Below are 21,957 nucleotides of genomic sequence, written 5' to 3'. Positions count from 1 at the left end.
GACCAACAACCCGATGGTCACTCTGACAGAGCTCCAGAGTTCCTCTGTGGAGATGGGAGAACCCTCCAGAAGGACAACCATCTCTACAGCACTCCACCAGTCAGGCATTTATGGTAGAGTGGTCAGACAGAAGCCACTTCTCAGTAAAAGTGACATGACAGCCCACTTGGAGTTTGCCAAAAGACACCTAAAGAACTCTCAGACCATGAGAAACAAGATTATCTGGTCTGATGAAACCAAGATTGAACTCTTTGGCCTGAATGCCAATCGTCACGTCTGGAGGAAACCTGGCACCATCCCTACAGTGAAGCATGGTGGTGGCAGCATCATACTGTGGGGATGGTTTTCAGCTGCAGGGACTGGGAGACTAGTCAGGATCGAGGGAAAGATGAATGGAGCAAAGTACAGAGAGATCCTTAATGAAAATCTGCTGCAATGCTCAGGACCTCAGACTGGAGCGAGGGTTCACCTTCCAACAGGACAACGACCCTAAGCACACAGCCAAGACAATAGAGGAGTAGCTTTGGGACAAGTCTCTGAATGTCGAGGTCAAAGGTTAGGCCATTGAATCTTCACACCGTCTCACTGGCCAAATGTCCACCAAAACAAGTACACAGGAGTCCACTTCCTGTCACAGTATATTGATTTTAACCTAGTTGTTTAACCTAGATACTAGCCTAGGTGTTGAGCAAGTTATCAGCTGTGTAGGGAGAGAGCGCAGACAGAGTGCAGGTCAGCATAATATAGTTAATATTGAAACAAAAACAATGACGTTAGGAAGGTTGCATTCAAGCTGATAAATTCTGCTCCTAACCATCACTGTCTCAAATGACATGAAGGTTATGGTTCTCTTGATGCCTCTTGATGCTGTTTGTGTCTTGTAAAACTGTGTGACGTCGCATTCTTTTTCGGCCTCGTTGCCAGACAAGACTTTTATTCTCCAAACCGCTTCTCATGACATGGACACAACAGCACTCACCTTCTGTAGGCTGGTCGGGTTGAGTTGATTTTTGTCAATGATCTTTATTGCAACCTGAAAAGTCGAGAGACAAATCATTACGATCAGTGATATCAAAACAGTGATATATGAAAGGGCATTTTAATAGATCCCAAAGCTCAAACTCTAAAACAAACCAACAAGCTATAATTCCCCATAAGTGGCTTAACAGCGTGGTTTGTCTCGGTCAAAGTGTGAGTGAGACTAAGACTGTAAATGTATATGGTTCACTACACACTGCTCTCCACATGATCCCATTCCATGTTATTAGGTTGAACTTTTAACAACCCTGTGGAATTATGCACCTAAAAATGTGGGCTTTATGGGCTAACGTTACATTATGTTTACAACTACACTGGCCTTAAAAGTCATGACAGACTTGAAGAACAAACCCAGTCTTGTTCTTTCCAAAAGGTTCTCTAAAACTACAGCTACCATCCATCCCTCCCACATGTTCCATGCTCTCACCACAACCAACCTGTCAAATGGCCTATTACAAACCTCATTGGCCGTGTGCACTATTCCTACCAGCCTAACCCCATTCTTCAGTCAAGTATCCAATTCTCTACCCCAGCCTCACCCCTCAGTCTAGCCCATCCACACCACCAGCCCAGTCCAGTCTCACCTCTTTGCCCGTCAAGATGTGCCTGGCCAGCTTGACCTTGGCGAAGTTGCCCTTGCCGATGGTCTTGAGCAGACGGTAGTTGCCGATGTGCGGCTGCTCGTCCGAACACGAGGCGATAGAGTTCCGGCATCGTGCTCCGAGTGATCTGCTTGACCAACCAGTGCTCTTCTCCGAGCGACTCGTCGAGAGAGAGGTATGCTGGGAAAAGATAAAGGGGTCATAAACAAAATGCAAAATCATCTAGCTGCATCGCATCTTGACATCAATGGTGTGAAATCACATTCTCTGCCAATAGATGATTCTAGAAATCATACAAGCGATTTAAGCAGATATCAGCTAAGAAATTATGGTGAACTAGAACCCCCAAATGTCTACACGTCTGAAACTACCAAAGCCAACATTTATAGAGGGCTTAGTGGAATGGAATTGTTAATGTCGAGTGTTGAGTGGCCATGAGTAATTCATCAAGGTCTGTTGTGAAAAACCTGTTAATGCTATTAGAGAAAGCTATTGGGCTGACAGTAAATACTGAGCAGTGCCAAGCTAGCTAACAGGCTAACACATTAACACGTATGGGTTAGCAGTGGCTCATGAGGCCTATGGAAGCCAAGGAAGGCAGCTAATCTCATTCCACCCCACATTGCTGGCATTCTTCACATGCATGCTCCTCTGAGGTCATAAAATAGAGACGGGTGGCATGGTGCAACTCAGCATCTCCTAATCGATCTGCTCTGGAATGCCCGACACCACACTGTAGCGTACGGCGAGCTGCGTTCGCACGCCAACGCGACAAGGCGGCTCAACATTCCTCCTACACGGTGCCCTGGCTCGATGGGTTACCCATCGCAGCATGTTCCAAGTCGACAAAGCATAAACGGACAGTTTGGATAACACAATCTATGACAGCATTTGGTTGAATCATTTCAAATCCCTAACGACGTTTAGAGAATAGTTTGGAATCGAGTCACAGCATGGTGTTCCTGAAGCAACAGTGTCATTTCAGAGAAATTACACTTCCCGACGTAGTATCAATAATGACCTTATGATACAGTGCCAATGCAGAAGCATTAAGAAAAAGAGAGGGAGGAGAGAAGGGAGAAGTGGAGGGACGAGGTAAAACTATTTCTAATCAACTGAATAATTTAGGCGAGGTGTGGTGAGGGAAGGGAAATGTGGGGCCCCTTATGGAATAGGGCAGGAGAGATGGTGGTTTCTAAGATATGGCCTTTTTCCTTTCCTAGTGACTTTACCGTGACCTTATTTGAAAAGATCACATTGTTCAAGCTAAAGCGGGGAGGAAAAGTCGCTGAGGAAAGAGGATTGAGTTTGAATGAAATATAAAGCATGAATGAAGTAACATTTTAAGGATTTATTTATCCATATTTATTGAGGAACTCACTACAATGAAGATAATGATGATTTTGTGATATTTAAATCGTGTTAAGCCAATGCTTCAGAAAACGTCCCGAAATTAGTTTAAACTGTCAAACCACATCATTATATTTAGGCGGAGTTATGATGACATTAATCAACAACGTTGCCTCTACATGCTTGGCTAAAGAAGGTAGGTAAGGACTGATAGAGCGTCCTTCCCTTGTTCAATACATTTGAAAGCGGTTTTCCTTGCTACCTGTCAAAAACTTCCAGCCTCAAATGACAATTCGAATGCACCCAGAGAGATAGACGGTGAGATTGAAAAGAGATGCAGGTGGGGTGAGGCCCACGATCTCATCAGTAGCCCTAAGCACAACTAGTTCCCAGCTTCACACCACAGCCATGTGGTAGGCTAGCACAGGGAAGGCATAGTGTATAATAGAGGTCAACCGATTAATCGGAATGGCCGATTAATCGGGACCGATTTCAAGTTTTCATAACAATCGGAAATCGGTATTTTGGGCGCCGATTTGCCGATTTTTTTTTACACCTTCATTCAATCTTTATTTAACTAGGCAAGTCAGTTAAGAACACATTCTTATTTTCAATGACGGCCTAGGAACGTTCTGCCTCGTTTAGGGGCAGAACATTGCACTCCACGAGGAGCCTGCCTGTTAGCGAATGCAGTAAGCTAAGGTAAGTTGCTAGCTAGCATTAAACTTATCTTATAAAAAACAATCAATCAATGACTGTCATTGCTCCAATGTGTACTTAACCATAAACATCAATGCCTTTCTTAAAATCAATACACAAGTATATATTTTTAAACCTGCATATTTAGCTAAAAGAAATCCAGGTTAACAGGCAATATTAACCAGGTGAAATTGTGTCATTTCTCTTGCGTTCATTGCACGCAGAGTCAGGGTATATGCAACAGTTTGGGCCGCCTGGCTCTTTGCGAACTAATTTGCTAGAACCTTACGTAATTATGACAACATTGAAGGTTGTGCAATGTAACAGGAATATTTAGACTCATGGATGCCACCCGTTAGATAAAATACGGAACGGAATAAACGTTTTGTTTTCGAGGTGATAGTTTCCGGATTAGTCAAAGGTATATGGTTTAGAGAGAAATAGTCGACACATTATAATTCCTGTAATAACTTGCGGCTGAATTTGAAAGGGGTTCCTTCGTTATTTTACCGTTCATGTCTTCCATAGAGAATGTCTTGATCTACTTCAAATAAGGTCTGTGTTTCGTGCAGGCTTAAACCGCCTCGAGGTTTTGATTCCCGTGTAAATCTCACTAGGATAAGGTAACGTTTGTCAACATATTTTCATAAATCCACTCTACAATTTTTTTTAATCTTCGCTTATATTTAGCCAATATTGATCAGAGTTACCTTGTCCTATGGATATCTACAGTTATAAAATTGGCACGGTGATGTATGTAACAGTCCTGACCTATTTATGTTAGTTTTTATGTGTTTTTGGTCAGGGCATGTGTTTTGGGTGGGCAGTCTATGTTACCTGTTTCTATGTTGGTTTCGGTTTGCCTGGTATGGCTCTTGATTAGAGGCAGGTGGTTTGCATTTTCCTCTAATCAAGAGTCATATTTAGGTAGGGCATTATCACTGTGTGTTTGTGGGTGATTGTCTCCTGTGATGTTTCGTGTTGTTCGATGTATTCACTTTTGGAGCTGTTTGGCTGTTCGTTCGTTTTGATGTACGTTCCTGTTCGTGAGTTTACGTTTGTTGATGTGAGTTTATGTTCAGGTTCCGTTGTACGTCGTTTTCTTATTTTGTAGTTTGTTAAAGTGTTTTGTTTTATTTAGTCTACGTCGTATTTGAAATAAAATGGCTTATTTCCCTGACTCCGCATTTTGGTCCGAAGATCCTTCTCTCCTCACCTCATCCGAGGATGAGGAAAGCGACAGCTATTACAGAATCACCCACCAAAATACAGAGACCAAGCGGTATGGGAATGCTCGACGGAGCAACAAGGACTTTTGGACTTGGGAGGAGATCCTGTCTGGTAGAGGACCCTGGGCGCAAACTGGAGACTATCGCTGCTCTCGTGAGAAGAGTGAGGCAGCCACAGCCCAGGAGCGCTGGTATGAGGAGGCAGCTAGGAGACGTGGATGGAAGACGGAGAATCAAGCTCGTAACCGGAATTATGAGGGGACTCGTCTTGCACGGAAGCCCGAAAAGCCCGTGAGTAACTCCCAAAAATTTCTTGGGGGGGGGCTAAAGGGTAGTGGGCCAAGGGCAGGTAGGAGACCTGCGCCCACTTCCCAGGCTAACCGTGGAGAGCGGGAGTACGGGCAGACACCGTGTTACGCAGTAGAGCGCACGGTGTCTCCTGTACGTGTGCATAGGCCGGTGCGGGTTATTCCACCTCCCCGCACTGGTAGGGCGAGATTGGGCATTGAGCCAGGTGTCATGAGGCCGGCTCAACGCGTCTGGTCTCCAGTGCGTCTCCTCGGGCCGGCATACATGGCACCTGCCTTACGCAGGGTTTCCCCGGTTCGCCTACACAGCCCGGTGCGGGTTATTCCACCTCCCCGTACTGGGTGGGCGACCGGGAGCATTCAACCAGGTAAGGTTGGGCAGGCTCAATGCTCAAGAGAGCCAGTACGCCTGCACGGTCCGGTATTTCCGGCGCCACCTCCCCGCCCCAGCCTAGTACCTACAGTGCCTATATTACGCACTAGGCTACCAGTGCATTTCCAGAGCCCTGTTCCTCCTCCACGCACTCTCCCTATAGTGCGTGTATCCAGTTCGGTGCCTCCAGTTCCGGCCCCACGCACTAAGCCACCTGTGCGTCTCCCAAGTCCTGTACACACTGTCACTTCTCCCCGTACTAGTCCTGAGGTGCGTGCCCTCAGCCAGGTGCCACCAGTGCCGGTACCACGCACCAGGTATAGAGTACGCTTTGAGAGTTCAGTGTGCCCTGTCTCTGCTCCACGCACTAGTAGGAAGGTGCTTATCATTAGCCCGGTACCTCCAGTTCCGGCACCACGCACCAGGTCTACAGTGCGCCGTATCCGGCCAGAGCCATCCGTCTCCCCAGCGCCATCTGAGCCATCCGTCTCCCCAGCGCCATCTGAGCCATCCGTCTCCCCAGCGCCATCTGAGCCATCCGTCTCCCCAGCGCCATCTGAGCCATCCGTCTCCCCAGCGCCATCTGAGTCATCCGTCTGCCAGGAGCCTGCAAAGCCGCCCGTCTGCCATGAGCATGCAAAGCCGCCCGTCTGCCATGAGCCTACAGAGCCATCCGCCAGACAGGAGCCGCTAGAGCCGTCAGCCAGACAGGAGCCGCTAGAGCCGCCCGCCAGACAGGATCTGCCAGAGCCGCCAACCAGACAGGATCTGCCAGAGCCGCCAACCAGACAGGATCTGCCAGAGCCGCCAACCAGACAGGATCTGCCAGAGCCGCCAATCAGACAGGATCTGCCAGAGCCGCCAGCGAGCCATGAGCAGCCAGAGCCGTCAGAGAGCCATGAGCAGCCAGAGCCGTCAGAGAGCCATGAGCAGCCAGAGCCGTCAGAGAGCCATGAGCAGCCAGAGCCGTCAAAGAGCCATGAGCAGCCAGAGCCGTCAGTGAGCCATGAGCAGCCAGAGCCGTCAGAGAGCCATGAGCAGCCAGAGCCGTCAGAGAGCCATGAGCGTCGAGAGCCGTCAGCCTGCCATGAGCGTCGAGAGCCGTCAGCCTGCCATGAGCGTCGAGAGCCGTCAGCCTGCCATGAGCGTCGAGAGCCGTCAGCCTGCCATGAGCGTAGAGAGCCGTCAGTCTGCCATGAGCGTCGAGAGCCGTCAGCCTGCATGGACCTGCCAGAGCCGTCCAAACAGGACCTGCCAGAGTCCTTCAGCCGGGATCTGCCCCTTGTCCCGGTGTTGCCCCTTGTCCCGGTGCTGCCCCTTGTCCCGGTGCTGCCCCTTGTCCCGGTGTTGCCCCTTGTCCCGGTGCTGCCCCTTGTCCCGGTGCTGCCCTTTGTCCCGGTGCTGCCCCTTGTCCCGGTGCTGCCCCTTATTCCAGTGATGGTCCTTATCTTGGTGCTGCCCCTTGTTCTGGTGCTGCCCCTTGTCCCGGTGCTACCCCTTGTCCCGGTGCTGCCCCTTGTCCTGGTGCTAGCTGTTTATTTAGGGGAAGGTAGTGTTAGGGTGGGCATTAGAAGGGGTAGAAAGAAGAGGGGAGTGACTATGGTGGTGCGGGGACAGCGTCCTGAACCGGAACCACCACCGTGGTCAACTGCCCACCCGGACCCTCCCCTGGACTTTGTGCTGGTGCGCCCGGCGTTCGCACCTTGGGGGGGGGGTACTGTAACAGTCCTGACCTATTTATGTTAGTTTTTATGTGTTTTTGGTCAGGGCATGTGTTTTGGGTGGGCAGTCTATGTTACCTGTTTCTATGTTGGTTTCGGTTTGCCTGGTATGGCTCTTGATTAGAGGCAGGTGGTTTGCATTTTCCTCTAATCAAGAGTCATATTTAGGTAGGGCATTATCACTGTGTGTTTGTGGGTGATTGTCTCCTTTGATGTTTCGTGTTGTTCGATGTATTCACTTTTGGAGCTGTTTGGCTGTTCGTTCGTTTTGATGTACGTTCCTGTTCGTGAGTTTACGTTTGTTGATGTGAGTTTATGTTCAGGTTCCGTTGTACGTCGTTTTCTTATTTTGTAGTTTGTTAAAGTGTTTTGTTTTATTTAGTCTACGTCGTATTTGAAATAAAATGGCTTATTTCCCTGACTCCGCATTTTGGTCCGAAGATCCTTCTCTCCTCACCTCATCCGAGGATGAGGAAAGCGACAGCTATTACAGATGTAAGCCTACACGAAACACAGACCTTATTTTAAGTGAATCTAAAAATATCCTATGGAATAAATGAAGGAACCGCTTTTCAGATTTTGCTAGGTGTCATGGGAATTATGACTTTGTTTTCAACATTCATCACAGGTAACTCTATTTTTATTCAAACAGTTGATTATTTGTCTCCTAAGCAGACTCTTCAGTATCATTGTCACTTCAGAGCTGTGTGCGTGTGTGTATTTATGTATTATATTATGTTAAAATAAAAGTGTTCAGCAAAAAAGCATTCAGTATTGTTGCAATTGTCATTATTACAAAAATGTGTGTGTGTATAATATATACAGTATATATATATATATATAAATTCTTTTTTACATTTTTATAAATCGGACGATTAATCGGTATCGGCTTTTTTTGTCCTCCAATAATCGGTATCGGCATTGAAAAATCATAATCGGTCGACCTCTAGTGTATAATAATGCATACTGTATAACCTTCAGACAGAATAGTGCACCCTAACTCCCAGGAAAGATCCCGCTGCCTGACTGAGACAGTCTTTCTTTAAAACACACGCGTAGAGACACCAACACACACACGCGCACACAGTATACTATCATAAATATGCAATGCACACGCAAGCGCATAAGCCTTAACCCCAGATCAGCACATCAGGTGAAACAGAGCATTTGGTGCTGCATCAGACTACTCTTGGCAGAGCCCTTTCATCCCTTCCCCATCCCTCTCTCTCTCCCACCCTGCCGCAGTCAGGTTTATCACTCCTCTCATCCACCTGTTCCCATGTCGTGTCCCTCGCTCGTTCGCTCCCACAGGAAAGAGGAGAGCTCCTATTGGGCATCGCCTTCGACCGAGCCCCTATGTCCCGCCTGCATCCCCATCTCACTGGGTGTGACTAGCCCTCAGTTAGCCCTCTCCCCTTCATCTCCCCCAAAACAAATCAATTAGTCTCCCTCTCCTCTCCTCTCCACACCCGACCCCGATCCCCTTGTGTCTAGTGTTGCTTACTTCTCTAATTTTCAGCCAACCTCACAATCTGGGTTCTCTTCTCACCCCTTTCCATTTGACCCTTTCAAGGAGAGCCCATCGATTCTCACTCTCTCCGTCCAATTGCCACGTCAATGTATTCAGATAGTGGGATGAAGTCTGAGGGCAGAGGGCTGAGTACGAGATGGAGTCGCTGATAGAGAGACTAGAGAGACATGAATGTGTGTTGTAGCAGTTCAACAGAGCAGGGTCACAGACAGGTCTTGGAGGTGAAACTGAACACCACAACAACAAAAAACGTGAACAAGAAAAAAACAAGTGACTCTATGCATGTGATTTTTACTTGTTTGTTGCAACAACAATGTTCTGTGTGGGCCATGAGGACCCTGGAGGGCGAAAGCCAGAATAATCAAGTGTGAGAGATTGGATCCGTTTGAGTGTAAACAATAGGGAATGCATAGAATCGCAAATGTTCCACAAAATAACATTCAAGCAGCTGAAATAAATGGAAGGTCCTGCTGGGTCAAACCATAATTAGTCATAGTCAACTAGAGAAAGAGATACAGGTTATGTCATAGCACACAACTATAACTACAACAACAGGAGGTGTGATATGATAACACCAGTACACCCAACAAGTATGCCATTCTCTCACTCTCTCTCCACCATCTTCTTCTAAAGGGGTGGCAGGTAGCCTAGTGGTTAGAGCATTGGGCCAGTAACCGAAAGGTTGCTAGATCGAATCCCTGAGCTGACAAGGTACAAATCTGTCATTCTGCCCCTGAACAAGGCTCAACCCACTGTACCTATGCCATCATTGTAAATAAGAATTTGTTCTTAACTGACTTGCATAGTTAAATAAAGGTTAAATAAATAAATTAAAGGAAGTACAGAGCTGGTAAACAGAGAAAGAATTTCAGGGTCAAGGCTACACCTCCTAAAGAGGAAAGTTGTCATGACCCAGTCATGTAATGGCAGCCTGGAGGCACACTCAGTTTCCTGTGCATCACTGGGTGAGGCCATCCCTGAAATACTAGGTCTGTATGGCAACCTACAAGTTATGTATAAAAGCCTGTAGCATAGGTTAGCATGATTGCTAACCTATATAAGTCATTCTAATAGACTACATGGCAATCTCTACCACTGTAGTCAAATGTGAACCGCTTCTGTCTGAGTAAGGCTGGTTTGTGTCTATCTTTGCATCGGATCACATGACTGGTGTGCGGCAAAACAATAGGAGGGTTGAGGATGGGTCAAGGTTACAACATCCTGTCCTTACACAATGGCCTCCCCCCCATGACTTCCTCTCTCTGCCTGTGATGACAGTTTTTCAGGCTGGATATGTCCACAGAGTAGAATCTCACTGTAGCCTCAATAAAAATATGATGGTATAGGAAGTGTTACCAATGACAGAATCTATGTCCCTTGTACAAATGTGGATAGTTGGAATGTCTCTGTTCATAAATGTCTGATATATAGCCTCGCTAGCACCCATCTACAGGAAGTTGTGACCGTAGCCAGCGTCACTTACTGTCCTGAAGAGCACATGACATGCCACACTGTCACATGTCATACAACTGTGCAGTGTTTCCTAGACTGGTTGACAAAGAAATCCAGCTTGGTTAAAAAACAAAGTGTGAATAGGACAGCGTCCAAAACATATTATCCCAATAGAACCAACATTAGGCTACTTTATTCATTTGCACCAAGCTACTAGCTACATTCGGACAGATCTTTTGCTATGTCGTGCAGAGGTCAGACTCTGAGCTGGTAAACTGTAGTTTCTTCTGCCAGTATCAATCCTCTTCAATAACATTTCAGTACATTTTCAAATAAAACTTGCTTTGCTGTTAATCCAGAGCATTTACTGAACTTTTGGAAAATCCTGTTGTGTTGGTTGAGGGCAGATTAGTTTGCAGCAATGACCTAACATGCTCTATTCTTTGGGAGTCCCAGACAGTCTGCTCAGCTGCCTGCCTGTGAATTCTACAGCATGACTCATGACTGAATGAATTCTCCTCAGTCAGTCCAGTCGGTAAACTACCACTGGGGTTTTTACCAAAACCATGAGCAACACAGCTGAGAAGCCACTAGGGATAATGGCTTCAGAACACTAGAGACACAGCCACTGCAGCCGGTGTGGTTCACAGCACAAGTCTCACTTTGGCGTCAAACAAAACCTTGAAATGTAAAGACCATATGCTTATGGCAAAGAACAATACAGCAGGAAAGGTCCATCCCTCAGGGCTTGGAACCTAACCAATACAATGTTAGAAGAAGAACCGAAGATGTGGATGTTGATTAAGACAGCCCCCCGCACCTCTCTGATTCAGAGGGGTTGGGTTAAATGCGCAAGACAAATTTCAGTTGAAGGCATTCAGCTGTACATCTGACTAGGTATCCCCCTTTCCTTTCCCTAAAGCTATCGTCAGGATCATTCAATCCTAAGTATATCTCAGCAACCGAAGAGGTGAGAAGTCTTTCCTAAAGGTATTTGTATGAAGAGCAGAAGAGAATGCGGGTAAAACATGAGTAACTTAACAATCTGCCTCTAAGAGTGCCTGAAGCTTTCTCGTTCAGTACTTCTTCAACAAATATGTTCTAGAACAAAATGGCCTTACACAGACCGACAGACAGACAGACAGACAGAGTGTATCTCACTTTCAAAGCAGGAAATGTTCCATCTCTCATAGGATAAGCCTCTATAAAAACTAAGCGAATAACAGATACAAATCTGGTCATGTTGTATTAGTAACAGGTTTGGGGAGTTGCACTCACTGTCATTTAACCCATTAATTAAGAGTGACAGGGCAGACTCCCTCCTTCCTTTGAAGTTAATTTGTATCATTGCAACATGTCTAATAATCCCCCACACTCATAGGCATGTGCTAGTGCACACAAACACACATCACCAACGGCAGATGAAAGGAGGGAACTGAACTCTACCAGCAAGCACTACTGCTTATTTATGTTGCTTTATTTATTCCTGTGTCAGATATCCCTCCCTCTTTCTCTCATCCTCTAGTGGACACAGAATCAGGGCGCCATGGCTCTCTGGTTTCCCACACATACGACACACAAACCAAACACACACGAGTTCTCAGTCAGGTTCTCTAATCGATGTATCTTAGAAGCCTGAAATGAATTTAAATGATGCTCTTATCCAAAGCCACTTACAGTGCACTGCACAGCCTATACAGTTCATCTATACGGCACTGCCATATGAAACAGCCTAAACACCAGCAAGAACACAGGAGCACTGGCTCAGAGAAACAGGGCCATTAGTCTTCAATAGGAAAGTAAATTTTACAACAGTGTGCAACGTGTGAAACCAGAACATAACAAACTGCTTTCACTAGACTGGCCTAACACTGTAAGCCTACCATATCGCTTAGCTTTTGCAATTGTGCTCTGGTCATAACCCCACACAGGAGGCACATACCTATCTGACCTTCTGCTGAAGACCCAAACATTCTTGATTGTGTACAGGACCTCGCTTAGTTTCATACATGAACAAGGCAGATGGCCCATGGGCAACTCAAGCACAGATTAAAAAGTAATGAATGGCTCCATAGGGTCTGCTGGGGCTAAGTAGCAGGACTAAGGGCAGAGATATAGCGTCATTAACTGCCCTAGATTAGCCTGTAGAGCAGATTCACTGTCCCAGTCTCCCTCTGTTTACATAAAGTCTCACAGTGGCTAGACAGAAGAGGTTTGCATAATCTGCCAGATCATGTTTTCGCAATTGACACTTCTGCTTCCATTTCCCTCTCCACTTCATATTTTTTGTTGTTGTTGTACTTATTACCCATTTTTCTCCCCAATTTTGTGAAATCCAATTGGTAGTTACAGTGTTGTCCCATCGCTGAAACTCCCGTACGGACTTGGGAGAGGCGAAGGTCGAGAGCCATGCGTTCACCAAAAAACACGGCCCTGCCAAGCCGTACTGCTTCTTGACACACTGCTCACTTAACCCGGAAGCCAGCCGCACCAATGCGTCTGAGGAAACACCATACAACTGGCGACCGAAATCAGTGTGCATGCGCCCGGGCGCGATGGGACAAGGACATCTTGGCCGGTCAAGCCATCCCCTAACCGGGACGAAACTGGGACAATAGTACGCCGCCTCATGGGTCTCCCGGTCGCGGCCGGCTAAGACACAGCCTGAGATCGAATGCAGGTCTGTAGTGACACCTCTAGCACTGCCTTAGACCGCTGCGCCACTCGGGAGGCCCCTCCACTTCACTTTTGCAGAATCTCTGTGCAGTGCTGTGACATGTCATACGACGTTTCCAACATCAACAGACGCTCCACGCCGAGGCCAGGGGAGGACGAGCAGTACTGTGCAGTGAAACTAGCTAGGCTTATGTAAACAGGATAGATCCTACCACATTCTATGAGTCCACTATAATTTGTTGTATTAAACTAGGCATGAAATGAAACTAGGACTCATGACTCTACCATCTACTGCAGGGATCATCAACTAGATTCAGCCGCGGGCCAATTTTTGCTTGAGCGGATGGTCAGGGGACCGGAACATAATGAAATAAATATTTTTTGACTGCAAATTGACCACAAGAAGCCTCAACAGATATAATATTTGATTAAAACATAATCATTTCAAACCTTGATTACATTTGGGAACATTGTCCGACGTAGGGTGCCGTCTTTCGGATGGGACGTTAAAACAGGTGTCCTGATTCTATGTTCATTAAAGATGGCTCTTACTGTAAGAGTAGGGGTTTTCACCCCAGTGTTCATGGCCACCTACTCACCCCCCTCATTCCTAATAGGTATATATATCACTCCTCACCTCTCCACCTGATAGCTGATGTGTGGTGAGCGTTCTGTCACAAAAATGGTCGGCGTTCATCACTGAGGTGGGTGCTACACATTTCCCCCCCTCAGTTGGTAGAAAAGTGCTATATAAATCCAATCAATTATTATTATTGGTATACGATCAAATATGTCTCTATTATGCATGGGAATACTTGGGAAAAGATTTCCAAAATTAAAATCACTTGGGAGCTGATTTCCTGGTGTTTTACAGTCTGTTATATCCAACAATGAAAATGTGAAACAAATAACGAGTAGCGGTCGAACACAGGAGTGGAATGCTCTAGCGCAGCCTAGTCGCTCTGGAAAGCGACAGTAGGCCCAGGTGAAACAGATGTCTTATGCATCGCTAGGTAACCCACTCAGCTAGGGCTGGGCAATATGGACAAAATATCACATCACAATATGTTTCACGGTATGGCGGTATCTTAAGTTTCTGAATATTACAAGATCTTAATAAGTTCTATAAGTAGTGAATAACTCTAGAAAGGCCACACATTATTTCGAAGTGATTTTATTGGTCTTTCTTGGTTCTGGTTCTTTTCTTGGTTTCTTGGTTCTTTTATTGGTCTTTCTTGGTTTTATACTCAACCAAACTAGGACAACTTTGACAGTGAAATAGTGAAATTTGTAGAACTTTGCATTTATTTAGCATTGTTTCAAAATACCTTTATAGACGGTATTGTAAAAATCCATACCGGTAAACTAGTCTCCACGATATACAGTATCGCCCAGCCCTTTACTCAGCCCTATAGACACACAGGTAAAGTGACACCAGAGGGCAGCGGTTACGTAACAGTGCAGGGAGCTGTGTGCTAATGTTCTTGAAGCAATTCAAATAGACTCCTGTCCTGACAGCTTTCCAAATAAACCAGTTCAACACAACCAAAAACTGGCCTGATACTTAGGCTTACTTCGTCATATAAATGGGAGTAAATCAAGTTCATTTCTACTAGATGATAGTCATCTTTACCAAGATGAGCAGGTCATGTATAGCCCACCATTGATACGAGGTTCTGTTCAATGCAATTCAACAGACTGTGAACATTCCTACGTGACCTGCATGGCTCCAATGGGATTTGAGGAGTCCTTTCCATTTAGAGACGGCCAAATCATGAATCCATCAACACAAGGCCACACAATGGCTCTGTTCTGTGCCACCAGGAAAAACCTGTTCATTCATTCAGACCTGCATCTGGTTGCATTATACTGGAATGTGAATTATTTGCAAAGCGGCCATAAACTATTGACAGGTAAATACAACAAAAGGTTTATATGCAAAATGTATGACTAAGAGTTTGTTCACAATATGGAGGGTTATTTGTATATCGGCCGAATTTGCAAGCTGAGCTGGATAAGAAATGTATAGAGGTAAGTAAAGGTACTGATCAAAACAACATAAACGAGGCCTACATGGGCTCCATTCATGGGACTGGCTGGGCAACTGGAGAGTGAGAGTAAAGGTCCCTCTACCAGATAGTGCTGATAGAAGCGAGAGAATGAGGGGCATACAGAGGATGTCACAATGCAGAGGGGTGCGAATCTGTATCAGCGCAAAGACAGCATTAGTGGCCTGACTCATAACGATTTGGATCCCTGGGACATGCTGGAGCGGGAGGTGCGAAGCAAGTGCGATTATGAAAATCTCAAATCTGGATGACTAATGTGTGCCACCATGTGTGTTGTTAGGTTTATTTTTCGAGTTATGATGATAGGGAGATAATATTCCATTGAATAAGCATCATTAGCCTGACCTACATAACGAATTCCTTTGCTTTACAGACATGGAATTACAATGATTAGGCTTACACAGATTGATGTACAAGGATAAAGGAAGACGTCTTACACAAGGGCACAACACAAGTGAAACCCCACTTGGAGTTTGAACATCATGTCACCTTCTGGTTAGTAGTCTACTTCAATGTGTAGGCCTATAATCTATTCTAGCAGAAAAACTCATGTGAATATTGAAAATGGTGGTTGTATCAACTGTTTACTGAGCCAAATATGCTACCCTCAAGAAATTCTTCATTTTAGGCCAACAGCCTCACAGGTCTGGTTTGTTGTTACCAATGATTTACCAAAATCTTAAGTATATCGAAGCCCCGTCCCACCCTACTGTGCACATATCCTGATACACTACGTCAACCTCCATGCAACACATTTTCACTCTCCCACACACCCCCAGGCTGTCCCAGGGAACGAGACCGAGGAAGACGATACAATCTAAAATAATTTTAATTACAGATGGGGCTTTCTGGGAGGTACGGCGCGAGCAACATGTTAGGAGGAGACCGGTGTGGGCTTTCTCATTTTATGCCACCACCTTTCACTCAGCATAGATGTCGAACTGGGAGGAAAGTGGACTGGGAAGCAAAACACTCCTGGGTTTCCATGGAGAGATTTCAAACAAGAGGAGTGTGTGACCCAGTTGACTCCAAGAGCAGGTCAATCATTTTGATCCCTGGCATGCAACATTTCTGTCACATAAAGGACAACCAACATGTGGTTTTTGTTAGCTTCTCTAGGATAGGGGGCAGCATTTTCACGTTTGGATGAAAAGCATACCCAAATTCAACTGCCAGCTACTCATCCCCAGAGGATAAGATATGCATATAGTTAGTATATTTGGATAGAAAACACTCTGAAGTTTCTAAAACAGTTTGAATCATGTCTGTGAGTATAACAGAACTTATTTAGCAGGCGAAACCCCGAGGACAAACCATTCAGATTTTTTTTTTTAGGTCACTCTCTTTTCAATGAGTTTTCATTGGGAAACCAGATTTCTAATCGACCTGCTTGCAGTTCCTACCGCTTCCACTGGATGTCAACAGTCTTGAGAAATTGTTTGAGGTTATTCCTTTGTGTAATGAAGAAGTACGGCCATCTTGAACGAGAGTCACATTAAGTGTCCTGTTAGATAGAAGCGAGTGAGCAGAACGCTGGCTATAGTTGGTTTTAATCCTGTATTGAACACAGATCATCCCGTCTTCAATTTTATCGATTATTACCGTTAAAAAATACCTCAAGTTGTATTACAAAAGTAGTTTGAATTTTTTTGGCAAAGTTTACAGGTAACCTTTGAGATGTTTGAGCAATTTGGAAGCAGTGTTTTTCTGGATCAAACGCACCAAATAAATGGACATTTTGGATATATATTGACGGAATTAATCGAACAAAAGGACCATTTGTGATGTTTATGGGACATATTAGAGTGCCAACAACAGAAGCTCGTCAAAGGTAAGGCATGATTTATATTTTATTTCTGCGTTTTGTGTCGCACCTGCAGGGTTGAAATATGCTTTTCTCTCTTTGTTTACTATTGTGCTATCCTCAGATAATAGCATTGTTTGCTTTCGCCGAAAAGCCTATTTGAATTTTGACATGTTGGCTGGATTCATAACCAGTGTAGCTTTAATTTGGTAACTTTTTTTCTTTCTAATTTGGTAACTTTCTTTTTTTTTGTGATTTAATGAAAGTTAGATTTTTATAGTAATTTTCATAGTAATTAATTTGAATTCGGCGCTCTGCATTTTCTCTGGCTTTTTGCCAAGTGAGACAGTAGCGTCCCGCCTAAACTCAGATTTTTGGATATAAATATGAACTTTACCGAACAAAACATACATGTATTGTGTAACATGAAGTCCTATGAGTGTCATCTGATGAAGATCATCAAAGGTTAGTGATTAATTTTATCTCTATTTCTGCTCTTTGTTACTCCTCTCGTTGGCTGGAAAAATGGCTGTGTTTTCTGTGGCTATCTACTGACCTAACATAATCGTTTGGTGTGCTTTCGCCGTAAATACTTTTTGAAATCAGACATGTTGGCTGGATTCACAACAAGTGTAGCTTTAATTTGGTGTCATTCATGTGTGATTTCATGAAAGTTAGATTTTTATAGTAATATACTTGAATTTGGCGCTCTGGATTTTTACTGGCTTTTGGCCAAGTGGGACGGTAGCGTCCCACATATCCTAGAGAAGTTAAAGGGCCAGTGCAGAAGAGAATTGGATTTCCCTGTGTTTTACATACAGTTGAAGTCGAAAGTGTACATACACTTAGGTTGGAGTCATTAAAACTCATTTTTCAACCACTCCACAAATTTCCTGTTAACAAACTATAGTTTTGGCAAGTCAGTTAGGACATCTACTTCGTGCATGACACAAACAGGTGTCCGTTTCTCAAACTAGACACTCTAATGTACTTCTCTTGCTCAGTTGTGCACCGGGGCCCCCACTCCTCGTTCTATTCTGGTTGTGAAAGTAGTACACAGCGCTGTACAAGATCTTCAATTTCTTGGCAATTTCTCGCATGGAATAGCCTTCATTTCTCAGAACAAGAATAGATTGACAAGTTTCAGAAGAAAGGTCTTGTTTCTAGCCATTTTGAGCGTGTAATCGGACCAACAAATGCCGATGTACCAGATACTCAACTAGTCTAAAGAAGGCCAGTTCTATTGCTTCTTTAATCAGAACAACAGTTTTCAGCTGTGCAAACATAATTGAAAAAGGGTCTTCTAATGATCAATTAGCCTTTTAAAATTATAAACTTGGATTAGCTAACACAACGTGCCATGTAAAATGTATATATGTTCGGAACTTTTGTGAAATAGCACAGTTACAAATAGAAATCAAACTGGATGGACATCAGAAATAGAGGAAGGACTAAGAACAAACAAGAGAGAACTATTGTAAGGTAGACCGTGTCTGTAAAATGTGTATAAGATGTATAAATTAAAGGTAAAAACAGAAATGTTTATCAGTTTACTCCAATTGGGGGATCGGTGGTAGGGTTTGCGGGGAATAATAATAAAGGTATATTCTTTAAAAAAGTATGTATGTCTAAATAGGTATGTGTATGTATATATGTGTATATGTATGCATATGTGTATGGATATATATATTTAACCCCAAAAATATGGGGTATTGGAAATGATGCAGACAATTACATTGGAAGCAACATTCTTTCCGCAATATTAAGCTGATCCACCCCTAAAAATAAAAATAAAAAATAAAATAAAAAACACAACGTGCCATTGGAACACAGGAGTGATGGTTGCTGCATTAATCACACCTCCTCCTCCATGCTTCACGATGGGAACCACACATGCAGAGATCATCCGTTCACCTACTTTGCGTCTCACAAAGACACGACGGTTGGAACCACAAATCTCAAATTTGGACCCATCAGACCAAATGACAGATTTCCACCAGTCTAATGTCCATTGCTCGTATTTTCAGGTCGATCGGGTTCAATACCAGGCTCTGGCTGGGCCACTCAAGGATCTCTCTGTACTTTGCTCTATTTGTTTTTCCCTCGATCCTGACTAGTCTCCCAGTCCCTGCCGCTGAAAAACATCCCCACAGCATGATGCTGCCACCACCTTGCTTCACAGTAGGGATGGGGCCAAAGAGTTCAAGCTTGTTTCTCATGGTCTGAGAGTCTTTATGTGCCTTTTGGAAAACTCCAAGTGGGCTGTCATGTGCCTTTTACTGAGGAGTGGCTTCTGTCTGGCCACTCTACCATACAGGCCTGATTGGTGGAGTGCTGCAGAGATGTTTGTCCTTCTGGAAGGTTCTCCCATCTCCACAGAGGAACTCTGGAGCTCTCTCGGAGTGACCATCAGGTCCCTGGTCAACTCCCTGACCAAGGCCCTTCTCCCCTGATTGCTCAGTTTAGCCAGGTGACTGGCTCAAGTAAGAGACTTAGTGGTCCAAACTTCTTCCATTTAAGAATGATGGAGGCTTCTGTGTCCTTGGGGACCGTCAATGACACAGATTTTTTTGGGGGACCCTTGGGGGACCCTGCCTCAACACAATCGTGTCTCAGAGCTCTACAGACAATTCCCTTTGACCTGATGGCTTGGTTTTTGCTCTGACACACACTGTCAACTGTGGGACCTTATATAGACAGATGTGTGCCTTTCCAAATCATGTTCAATCAATTGAATTTATCACAGGTGTACTCCAATCAAGTTGTAGAAACATCTCAAGGATGATCAATGGGAACAGGATGCACTTGAGCTCAATTTCGAGTCTCATAGCAAAGGGTCTGAATACTTACAGTTGAAGTCGGAAGTTTACATACACCTTAGCCAAATACATTTAAACTCAGTTTTTTCACAATCCCTGACATTTAATCCTAGTAAAAAATTCCCTGTTTTAGGTCAGTTAGGATCACCACTTTATTTTAAGAATGTGAAATGTCATAATAATAGTAGAGAGAATTATTTACTTCAGCTATTATTTCTTTCACCATATTCCCAGTGGGTCAGAAGTTTACATACACTCAATTAGTATTTGGTAGCATTGCCTTTCAATTGTTGAACTTGGGTCAAACGGTTCAGGTAGCCTTACACAAGCTTCCTACAATAAGTTGGTTGAATTTTGGCCCATTCCTCTTGACAGAGCTGGTGTAACTGAGTCAGGTTTGTAGGCCTCCTTGCTCACACACGCTTTTTCAGTTCTGCCCACAAATGTTCTATTGGATGAGGTCAGGGCTTTGTGATGGCCACTCAAATACCTTGACTTTGATGTCCTTAAGCCATTTTCCACAACTTTGGAAGTATGCTTGGTGTCATTGTCCACTTGGAAGACCCATTTGCGACCAAGCTTTAACTTCCTGACTGATGTCTTGAGATGTTGCTTTAATGTATCCACATAATTTTTCCTCCTCATGATGCCATCTATTTTGTGAAGTGCACCAGTCCCTCCTGCAGCAAAGCACCCCCACAACATGATGTTGCCACCCCAGTGCTTCACGGTTGGGATGGTGTTCTTCGGCTTGCAAGCCTCCCCCTTATTCCTCCAAACATTCCTCCAAAAAGTGTGATCTTTGTCCCCATGTGCAGTTGCAAACCATAGTCTGGCTTTTTTATGCCGCTTTTGGAGCAGTGGCTTCTTCCTTGCTCAGCTGCTTTTCAGGTTATGTCGATATAGGACTCGTTTTACTGTGGATATAGATACTTTTGTACCTGTTTCATCCAGCATCTTCACAAGGTCCTTTGCTGTTGTTCTGGGATTGATTTGCACTTTTTGCACCTAAGTACTTTCATCTCTAGGAAACAGAACGCCTCTCCTTCCTGAGCAATATGACGGCTGCGTGGTCCCATGGTGTTTATACTTGCGTACCATTGTTTGTACTGATGAACGTGGTACCTTCAGGCGTTTGGAAATTGCTCCCAATGATGAATTAGGCTTGTGGAGGTCTACACATTTTTGTTCTGAGGTCTTTGCTGATTTCTTTTGATTTTCCCATGATGTCAAGCAAAGAGGCACTGAGTTTGAAGGCAGGCCTTGAAATACATCCACAGGTACACCTCCAATTGACTCAAATGATGTCAATTAGCCTATCAGAAGCTTCTAAAGCCATGACATAATTTTCTGGAATTTTCCAAACTGGTTAAAGGCACAGTCAACTTAGTGTATGCAAACTTCTGACCCACTGGAATTGTGATACAGTGAATTATAAGTGAAATAATCTGTCTGTAAACAATTGCTGGAAAAATTACTTGTGTCACGCACAAAGTAGATGTCCTAAACGACTTGCCAAAACTATAGTTTGTTCACAAGAAATTTGTAGAAATTTGTAGAAAACTAGTTTTAATGACTCCAACCTAAGTGTTTGTAAACTCCCGACTTCAACTGTACATGCATAATTGCATTTGTGGTCACTTTTGATAATGGTGTTTTCCGCTAATGGAACATTCATGCTTACGGACTACTACCATGTGTGCATTGCTGCGCTTCTAATGTGAAGAAATAGCCTAATAGTTTATTAACATTTTAAGCAAACCGTTCTGATCCGTTGCGTCAGCCACATTGCATAACAAAGTTGTTTTGATGCTAGTGGTTGTAATAATTTGGGATCTATCGCATCCCACAACCGTACCAGGCTATGTTTGGAGAAAAAAATTCTCGCACAGAATAGAATAGGTCGATTTCTGTACTATGGGGGATAGTAGATTGACATAGGCTAGTGCTTTTGCTGTTCGTTAGGCCTACTCATCTTCTTGGCTGACGAAAAGTAAATGTGGACAGTTCTTCAAATATTTTCAATATGCACCTCGGGATTGTATAAGTACACGTGCAGTTGTATCCCCGATGTGTCTGTCTTAACTTGTAGCCTGTGTGAAAGACCCGATCACATGACGGAAAGCCGTGTGAGTGATAGACGCTTCGGATTGCACAGCACACTCAGGGAGAAGGGCAAAACGCAACACTCCGGGTTGCAAAAGGCATGGATTTTTTAGGGTGCATTACGGCCATCAAGGGGAATGCCACCGTGAAATTCAAGGCATTATGAAGTCCTTGTCAAAT

At 44.4% G+C, this 21,957-nt stretch overlaps 1 protein-coding gene across 4 annotated transcripts in view; it reads right to left on the bottom strand.

The window, feature by feature from the left end:
* The window catches only part of LOC129832210 (MAP/microtubule affinity-regulating kinase 4-like), a 63,626-nt gene that overhangs the window by 38,251 nt on the left and 3,418 nt on the right, over nt 1-21,957 (bottom strand). For all 4 annotated transcript variants that reach the window (XM_055896095.1, XM_055896092.1, XM_055896093.1 and 1 more), the window contains exons 2-3: nt 1,623-1,820; nt 980-1,033 (exon numbers count right to left, since the gene is read on the bottom strand). In XM_055896095.1, the coding sequence (XP_055752070.1) occupies nt 980-1,033; nt 1,623-1,820 (252 nt within the window). The remainder of the gene's footprint in view (nt 1-979; nt 1,034-1,622; nt 1,821-21,957) is intronic.

This window comes from Salvelinus fontinalis, chromosome 33, assembly GCF_029448725.1.
Source record: "Salvelinus fontinalis isolate EN_2023a chromosome 33, ASM2944872v1, whole genome shotgun sequence".
Lineage (NCBI taxonomy): Eukaryota > Metazoa > Chordata > Actinopteri > Salmoniformes > Salmonidae > Salvelinus > Salvelinus fontinalis.
The sequence above is the reverse complement of the archived record's forward strand: the minus strand, read 5'-3'. Positions and strand labels throughout refer to the sequence as shown.